Source organism: Mus caroli, unplaced genomic scaffold (assembly GCF_978045245.1).
Source record: "Mus caroli unplaced genomic scaffold, Mus_caroli_1 scaffold_18, whole genome shotgun sequence".
NCBI classification, from domain to species: domain Eukaryota; kingdom Metazoa; phylum Chordata; class Mammalia; order Rodentia; family Muridae; genus Mus; species Mus caroli.
In genome coordinates, this window is record NW_028227273.1 from 59,770,356 (window position 1) to 59,779,952 (window position 9,597).

A 9,597-nucleotide genomic window follows, 5' to 3' on the forward strand; every position below is an offset into this window, starting at 1 on the left:
CATTCCCTCTTCCATTCTGTGACTACCTATCTCATGCTATAGAACATCACATAAGGATGACCATGTTGACCCCCTGGCCTCTGTGGATCCCCTCTTAGCTTCTGAGTCCCAAAAGAAAATGTGCAGTCCTGTGCTGAGGGGACCAGCTCTACCTGCAGGTCGCTAGTGCCATGACAGTTGAAGTGTCAAACAGACACATAGTTCACTGTGATCATTGGTTTAGCTGAGTCTTGTGTAGATTTCACTTTGTCTTGTTAATTGTGTGATTTCTTAAATCTTCCACACATATCCCCCAAAAGCACATGTGACCCGTCACCCCAGATCTGAAGGTGATATCACCCTGATTGCTGGACCCTGGGCTTCTACCCTGCTGACATCACCCTGACCTGGCAGTTGAATGGGGAGAAGCTGACCCAGGACATGGAGCTTGTGGAGACCAGGCCTGCAGGGGATGGAACCTTCCAGAAGTGGGCAGCTGTGGTGTTGCCCCTTGGGAAGGAGCAGAGTTACACATGATATGTATACCATGAGGGGCTGCCTGAGCCCCTCACCCTGAGATGGGGTAAGGAGGGTGTGGGTGCAGAGCTGGAGTCAGGGAAAGCTGGAGCCCTTCTGCAGACCCTGAGCTGGTCAGGGCTGAGAGCTGGAGTCATGATCCTCACCTTCATTTCCTGTCCCAGTCCTTCCCAGAGCCTCCTCTATCCACCAATTCCAACATGGTGACCATTGCTATTCTGGTTGTCCTTGGAGCTGTGATAGTCATTGTTGCTGGGGTGGCTTTTGTGATGAAGAGGAGGAGAAACACAGGTAGGAAAGGACAGGGTGTGCATTTTCTCTCAGCCTCCTTTAAAAGTGTGCTCTGGCAAGGCGTGGTGGCGCACACCTTTAATCCCAGCACTTGGGAGGCAGAGGCAGGAGGATTTCTGAGTTCAAGGCCAGCCTGGTATACAAAGTGAGTTCCAGGACAGCCAGGGCTTCAGAGAAACCCTGTCTTGGAAAACAAAAAAGCAAACAAACAAACAAACAAAAAATTGTGCTCTGCTCATCAATGGGAAACACAGCCACACCCACATTGCTACTGTCTCTAACTGGGTCTGCTGTCAGGTCTGGGAACTTCCAGTGTCAAGATCTTCCTTGAACTCTCACAGCTTTTCTTCTCACAGGTGGACAAGGAGGGGACTATGCTCCAGCTCCAGGTTAGTGTGGGGGACAGGATTGTCCTGGGGACATTGGAGTGAAGTTGGAGATGGGAGCTCTGGGAATCCATAATAGCTCCTCCAGAGTAATCTTCTGGGGGCTTCAGTTGTACCATGATAGGAATACACACACGTACATATGCATATATATTTGTTTTGTTTTACCCTAGGCAGAGAAGGCTCCCAGACCTCTGATATGTCTCTCCCAGATTGTAAAGATGACACTCTAGGGTCTGATTTGAGAGGGGCAATGTGGATATGATTGGGTTTCAGAGACTCCCAGAATCTCCTGTGAGTGAGCTGTGGGTGGTTGGGATGTTGTCTTCACAGTGATGGGTCATGACTCTCATTCTCTAGGGTGAAGACAGCTGCCTGGAGTGGACTGAGTGACAACCAGTGTGTTCAGCTCTCTCCTGCCTGTGACATCCAGAAACCTCAGTTCTCTTTAGACAACATTGTCTGATGTTCTCTGTGTTCCTGTGGGCTCAATGTGAAGAACTGTGGAGCCCAGCCTGCCCTGCACAACAGGACCCTGTCCCTCCATTGCTTGGTCCCTTCTACAGTCAACCTTCCAGCTCCAGCCAAACATGGGGAGACATCTGCATCCTGTGAGCTCCATGCTGCCCTGAGCTGCAGCTCCTCACTTCCACACTGAGAATAAGAGTCTGAATGGGACCTTGATTGTTCACATCCTGACCTAGGGTTGATTTCTTGTTAATTTCATGGATTGAGAATACTTAGGGTTGTGGTTTGGTTTGATTTTTTTTTCAAGAAATAAATGGCAGATGGAGAACCTTCCAGAATCTGGGTCACTATGCTGTGTGTATCTGTTGGGCCAGGATGAGGCTGTGTCAGCTGAGTGTGAACAGGGCTGTGCCAGGTGTGCTCAGTCCGTTCTGATCTGTGATAAGGTCATTCCTAGGCTGTGTCACCTCTGTGTTCTGCTCTCTCCATCACTATGAGGCACATGCTGAGAGTCTGTGATCACAAGGACACAGGGAAGGCCTGAGCCTTGCCCTGTCCCCAGGATTATGAGCCCCCAGGGCTAAAGATCAGAGATGCAACTAGAGATCCTTTGATGTGCCAAGTGTACAAGACAATTCACCCATTTCCCCCCACACATTTGTTGTAGCTACTAATGATGTCATGTTGACGCTCCCCTGGGCTCTCCCTGTCCCTGCTACTCTGGTGGTTTCTGCTTCTCCTTCTCTCCAGCTTCTCTTCCAGGGCTCTCAGGTGTAGGATGTGATTTTTTTGTTGAACTCCCAGGTGCACATCCACAGGTGAGATAATTGGCTTAGATTTTTCTAAACCCATTTTCAATAAGGGTTCTTAAATGCTTAACCTCCTTTATCGCCCACCACCCACCAGAAGTGAGAAAAGGAAAGGACATGAAGACGGGGGAAGTTCACCTGTTTACAAATGGTTCTTCAGAGCAAATCCAGTCTGCACTGTCAGGATATCAGCAGTCCAGTTCACAGGAATCAGCAATGACAGCTCGATGCAGAAGCCAGGAGGCTCAGCTGTTTGCTATTTAGAAGTAGTTCCTTGGGGCAATTTCAATCTCCAATTGTCAGGATACCTGCAGTCCAGGTCTGCAGTGTCAGGATTGCAAACCCAAATCATCGGCTGTGTCAGGACCCAGCAGAAACTGCCAGGCCTCCACCAAAACGGCCCGAGTCGGCAGAAATGACCAGGAGAAGTTCTCTGCCATGACTCTCAACAGAGTGAAGATCAATGAAGATGAAGACTTTAGAACAAGGTAGCATTGCAAAGACAGCTATGCAAGCCCACCATCACTGTCCATTGTGTCCTATTAAACTCCCTCCAAATATCACCTGTCCTGCTCATAGGCCTGAAACAATTTAAATTATGTAATATTTATACCAATAGGAAACAGGAGGCATAAACTGACGCACAAACCTGCCAGGTCAGTGAGGAAACTTTATTTCCTTAACTATATAAGAGACACCTATTACAAGCCCAATTCTACACCTAAACTGCCAGCTCTTTAGAGATCTCTTCCTATCTGTGTCAATCTGATCAGGCTACTCTACCTTTCTCTTGAGCTCCTCCAAACTCAAGAGGGTTCCTTAGCTCTGATTCCTAGATTTCTGTTTTACCTGTGTCCTGCCAGATGCTTCTCTGTTGTTCCTGCAACCCAGAGAGGAAATGCCCATCACTTACCCAGAGTTCCTTCATTATCGGCTCTTCCAAGCTGTGTGTGTGTGTGTGAGAGAGACAGAGACAGAGACAGAGACAGAGAGAGACACAGAGGGAGAGAGACAGACAGAGAGAGACAGAGATCTGTCAAAGGTCCAATTATAAAAGAAGTCTAGCTCCTCCCATCCGCCCTTGGCAGGCTGAGCCATGTCACTGTCATGGGATTTTTCTGCTCAGGGATTGCTAGCTTTTTTTCACCACATTTTCTTTGGCATGAGTCCCATGGGCCAGAGTGAGAAGTCCTTCCCACATGCAGCTGGCTTTTGCTGAGGTGCCATTTCTGTTGGGTTGCTGGGGACAGGAGAGGTGTTGGCACTGTGGACAGCTCCTGCAGTGTTTCACCAAGGCTGCAGGCTGAACCTGGAAAGAAGGGCTCGCCACCATGGACAGCTCCTGTGAGGCCTGCAGAATAGGAGCCCCCATTTTTACTGCTCCTGTGGGAGGTTTTACTGAGGTGGCCTCTAGGCTGAAGCAGGAATGAAGGGCCTGCCTGCACTTTGACAGATTTAGCGTTAGGGGCTACAATAAGCCAGGATAAACCCGTTCTCCCTAAGCTGTGTCTTGTCAGATATTAAGCCACAGTGATGGAAAAGGGAACTGTATTGGTTACTTTTCTGTTGCTGTGATGAAGCATCAAGTCCAAGGAAACTTCTAGAAGGTTTACCTGGGGATTAGGATCCCAAAGAGTTAAGAGGCCATCAACATCACAACAGCAAACACCAGGCATGGCAGCAGGAACAGCTGAGAGCTCACACCTCCAACCATGCCCCTGGTGACATACTTCCTCCAGCAAGGCCACACCCCCTAAGCTTCCCCAAACAGCACCACCTGGGGACTAAGTATTCAAGTGACCAAGAATATGGGGCCATCGTATTCAGAGGACCACAGTAACTGACACAGACAGTGACACCCTAGCTCTCAGGGCAAATACGGGATCTTCCAGGTGTAGTGCCAGGAAAATGTTAGCGAATCACAAAAACCAGACAGCAGCCTATCTGAGGTAATCACAGTAGGGCATTTTTAATATGAGCTAGCTCAGGCCAGTGTACATTGTCATGCAGAACAGTTTTTGTGATGAGGAGCCCAAATATCTAACAAGGCAAGGCTTTATAGTAAGCAGCAAGTGGGGGGTGGTGAGTGTGCAAGCATCTCATTGGAGAGCTACTGTGGCCTGTAACATAATTGGTTAGTGTTTGCAGTCATATCGTAAACTTAAGTTTTGCTTCCCAGTGTATTGGTGACCGTTAGACTGAGGATGGACTTGTAACCTGGAGACGCAGGTCTTTTGGGGGACTGACCTGTAGTCACAGCTTTTCTTGAGGGTTAGCCTAGAGATTGGAGGTAGACTCTGATTTTGTTGGGAAGTAACTGGGAAACTAATTCTAGGTACCAGGCTGTTAGTTTGCCTGAGTTCAAATTCTCTAAAATGGAATCTGAATTTAAAAGATTTGACCTCTCACAGGTGGCAGCTGGCTGGCACTGCCACAGGTATGACCTGGGCAAGAAGGCTTGGTTCTCCAGAGTTGCCCAAGGCAGTGCTGGTACCTATCTGGCCAGGAAATGCTTTTTCTAATGTCATGGTGGGCATCTCTTTTATGTGCCAAGTCCAAGAATGAAGGAACTTTCCAAAGGAAATGTTCAAACCTAATGGTCTCCAAGGGGACCATCGAGATGACTCAGAGTGTAAAGGTTCTTGCCACCAATCTTGGCTCCCCGAGTTTGAACCTTGGAAGCCACAGGGTGAGTGGAGAGACCTGAGTCCTGTAAGTTATCCTCCCAGCATCACATAGACATCACGACATGCACATCCCTACACATAATTATTAAATCAATGTAATAAAATAAAAAAGGAACCATGATGGTTTCATATTGAAGGACATGAAAACACATATGTATGTGGACACCTATGTGTAAGGACAAGTATGTAAAAATAGTGTCCAGTTTTCCTCCAGACTTACCTGTGTCCGAAACCCACATTGTGATGAGATGCAGCCAGGAAGATTGAAGGGCATCCCATGCAAGGATAATCACAGAGATTTTAAACTCTTCTATGTGTTATGTATTTATACTATTGCTTTATGTGTACCCTGTGTGAATGCGGCCACTCCCCAGCTGTGGTGTGTGTTGGGGGAAGCGGGAGTCAGAAGACAACCTTGGATACCCAGTTCTCTCTCCACGTGGGCTCTGGGGGACTAAACTCAGGTGGTCAGACTCAGTGGCAAGCACCACTACCTGAGTCACCTCAGCATCCCGAATTGGTGCCACAGCCTTGTTTTTGGAGGTGTTGAGAAATTGAACCAGGACCTGCACTATACAAGGTGGGCACTCAAGTCACTGAGTCACATTCTCTATGTTTGAAAACCACTCAGCAGACATCTCTCTGTCATTGCAAAGGCCCTTACTAAAGCTTTAAGATAAAGATAAAATCAGAGACAATCTGTTTAAAAATAGAGATGGGTGGTACACAAGAAGCACTTTTGGAACACAGCCCTCTCATCTGAGGACCTAAATCTAAATGAACCAGGCCTGAAGAGGAAATGTCTGGGTTTTTTGGGACTCAGTTGTGAGATGTTTTTCTGGAAACTGTCTTATGAGAGGATGTTTTTGCTGAAGCAGTCACGTGTTAATTTTCTGGAAGCTGCCTGGAAAAGGGGCATGTGATGTTTAGTAGAGCTTGAGAGATGCCCTCTTGAGAGAACACATGATGTTTGGATAGGGTGTGAATATAACCCAACAAATCACAGACAACACTGTGCGGCATTGGCTCACCTTACCACTCTTTGCTGGTCCTTGTTGGGCTTTGCTGATGCTGGTCTTCACAGAGGCAGCTGTGCCATTGGTTAGCATTGCCTTCTTTGCTGACCATTTCTCATAACTTTGTAGAGAGAAATGAACCTAAGAACTTCTGATGGTGTTCCAGCATCTTCTCCCTGCTTCTGCAGACTCAGGCCGATTGGTACAACCTCAAATTGCTTCTGGATTAAACTTAGATTGCTGACTGGTGTGAACGCAATTGTTGATATCCCCACAAGGCGGATTGGACTCTCCCCAAAAAGGTGTTTTTAAACAGGTCCACACCCTCTTTACCCTATTAACATTTCCTTTCTATTTACTTTGGTTGCTGGTGAGGTAGAAGAGAGGTTAAAATATTTAAGTAAGCTTATTAAAGTAGGTTTGGGAAATATAAACCTACACAGGGCATCTGGAATGTTCCATGTGTGGATTATGTTAGCAATGCTGCATTGTTGCTGGAGGACATCAGACGTTTTTGTAGACTGAGCAGTGTGGGGACAGATTGGGAAGCTCCTTCTCATGGACTCTGTGTCCCTGAGGAACCCAGGGCTTGTGTTCAAACCTTCTCTGTAGGGTAGTTAGGAGGCTCAGGTCTAAATTAGGCCCTGTGGCTACAGAGAAAAGAATCAAACAATCAAGGCATAAAAACAAAGATGGCGTCACTTCCGAGTAAAATTATGGAGCTGCAGAGACTGTTCCGAGGTGAAGAATGCTTACTGCTGTTCCAGAGGACCTGGGTTCAGGTCCCAGCTCTCATCCACGTGTAACTCCAGTCTCAGAGGGGATAGGCTGCCCTCTTCTGGCCGCCTGGAAAACTCCATGCTCTTGGGGAAAAGACATACATGGAGGCAAAACACCCATAAACATATATTTTTTAAAAGAATGAAAAAGAAATGGAGGGAAATAAGATTTCTGTAAAGAGACCCTGCACAGTATTTGGGGGATCACTACAGCACGTAGGAACACCTTTAAACCCTACTGCAGGATTGTAGGGTCCCCTGCAGTAGATGTGCACACTGATCTTAGGGATTAAGCAGGGAGGGGAGAAATCGACAAAACTCCCCCTACAGAGTGGCCCCTGATGCTACTGGTCTATGGAGTCTGTGTGTTCATTCATTTATGCTGTTTGTGTTTGTTGTAAGCCTTGTTGTAGCTCAGGTGGACCTTGAATTATTTATTTTATTTTTAAAAGATTTATTATGTACAGCGCTCTGCCTGTATATGTGCCTGTCCACCAGAAGAGGACGCCAGATATTACTATAGATGGTTGTGAGCCACCCCGTGATTTCTGAAATTCAACTCAGGACCTATGGAAGAGCAGTTAATGCTCTCAAACTCTGAGTCTTTTCTCCAGTCTTGATCTTTAATTCTTGACCCTCTTGCATCACCTCAGTATGCCGTGTTGTGTGTGTGTTTGTCTTTCTGTATCTATTTCACTGTGACTGGAGTGTGGTGTTGAGTAACAATAAGGCGAGGAGCCCAAGGTGTAATCTCACTCAGAAGCTGTGTTCAGAAAGACTCGTGAAAACCACAAACCAGAGGATTGGGGGCTGAAAGGAAAATCCCTGGCTGCTTCAGTATGAAGAAGGCATAGTCGACCACAACTCCCTGCCTTCCCCAGCATTCAAAGCTCACAGCCACTTAGGTGATCAGGAACTGGAGCCTCTCCTACGCCTGTGTCCTGCTGCCCCCTGGCGGTCTCGAGCCGCATCGCAGCTCCCAAGAATCTTGGAGATGGACTGGGCTCTATGTCAAATGACCCTCCAGACTGCAGACTGCAGAGTCCAGGAACTGCTGGACAGCTTCACAAGCCCGTGAAGCTGTCCGGGTCACACTGAGGAAGGGCCACACTAAGAAACCAGGTATCCCCTGCAGTGTCCGCCACAGCACAGCATTAGTTGTTTTCCTTTTGTGGTTGCTGTTGCCCAGGATTTACCCCAGGGCTTCCTGCCTGCTGGCCTTGTCCTCACTGAACCACACACCAGCTGAGCTTGATGTGACCACCCAAAGAAAGGGTCCTGGGTTTCTCTGGGAATGCCTTCAATCCCAGGCCTCGGGATGGCGGATCTCTGCATTCTTCAACCACATAGCAAGTTCCAGAACACCCGGGGCTATAAGTAAAACCAGAAGACTGGGATCCCCAGGACTGACACCTGGAAGGGGGTGGTGGAGTAGGTGAGAAAGTTGTAATAAGTGAGAAAGGAGCATGGATGCCCGGGGTGGGGTCTGGGTGAACTTAGGCGCCCCAGCCAAGGCCCTGGGAAGTGAATGGGGTAAAGGAAATAACCTCAAATTACTCTTTTTTCCTTGACAGCGTCTTTCACCTGGAATTTCACCCACCCTGTAGATGAGACCTAGGGATGGCTTCCTGCCACTGAGCTGTATCCCAGCTTTACTTTTAAGACTTGGTCCAGGCTGGCCTTGAACTTAATCTGTAACTGAAGCAGGCTTTCCATCCAGTGCCTGAGGCCCCCAATTTGCAAGGGTTACAGGTCTGCAAACCAGCCTAGCTTTTAAGACTTGGTCAAGGTTGCCAGGCTGTTGCAGCACACACCTTTAATCCCAGCACTTGGGAGGCAGAGGCAGGTGGATCTCTAAGTTCCAGACCAGCCTGGCCTACAGAGTGAGTTCCTGGACAGCCAGGCCTTCACAGAGAAACTGTGTCTCAAAATACAAACAAACTGGTCAAGGATGTACTCTAGAACCTGTGGGCCATGACCCCTTTGGGGGACCAAACAACCCTTTCACAGGGGTTGCTTAAGTCCATCAGAAAACACAGATATTTATTAGTATTCTTCTTTTTTTTTTTTTTTTTTCAAGACAGGGTTTCTCTGTATAGCCCTGGCTGTGCTGGAACTCTTTTTGTAGACCAGGCTGGCCTCGAACTCAGAAATCTGCCTGCCTCTGCCTCCCAAGTGCTGGGATTAAAGGCGTGTGCCACCACGCCCGGCTATATTAGTATTCTTACTTTTGAAAAAAAAAAAAAAAGATTTTTATATGTAAGTACACTGTCTCTGTCTTCAGACACTCCAGAAGAGGGAGTCAGATCTTGTTAAGGATGGTTGTGAGCCACCATGTGGTTGCTGGGATTTGAACTCAGGAACTTTGGAAAAGTAGACGGTGCTCTTACCCACTGAGCCATCTCACCAGTTCCTATATTAGTATTCTTTTTTTTTTTTTTTTTGGTTTTTTCAGGACAGGGTTTCAGGACAGGGCTTCTCTGTGTAGCCCTGACTGTCCTGAAACTCACTTTGTAGACCAGGCTGGCCTCGAACTCAGAAATCCACCTGCCTCTGCCTCCCAAGTGCTGGGATTAAAGGCATGTGCCACCATGCCGGGCTAGTATTCTTAACAGTAGCAAAATCACAGTTATGAAGTAACAATG

General features: G+C 47.6%; 1 protein-coding gene across 1 annotated transcript in view; it reads left to right on the top strand.

The window, feature by feature from the left end:
• The window catches only part of LOC110288770 (uncharacterized), a 50,116-nt gene that overhangs the window by 4,319 nt on the left and 36,200 nt on the right, over positions 1-9,597 (top strand). Inside the window, exons 4-5 of the mRNA XM_085832668.1 lie at positions 1,164-1,196; positions 1,367-1,412. Of these exons, the coding sequence (XP_085688794.1) occupies positions 1,164-1,196; positions 1,367-1,412 (79 nt within the window). The remainder of the gene's footprint in view (positions 1-1,163; positions 1,197-1,366; positions 1,413-9,597) is intronic.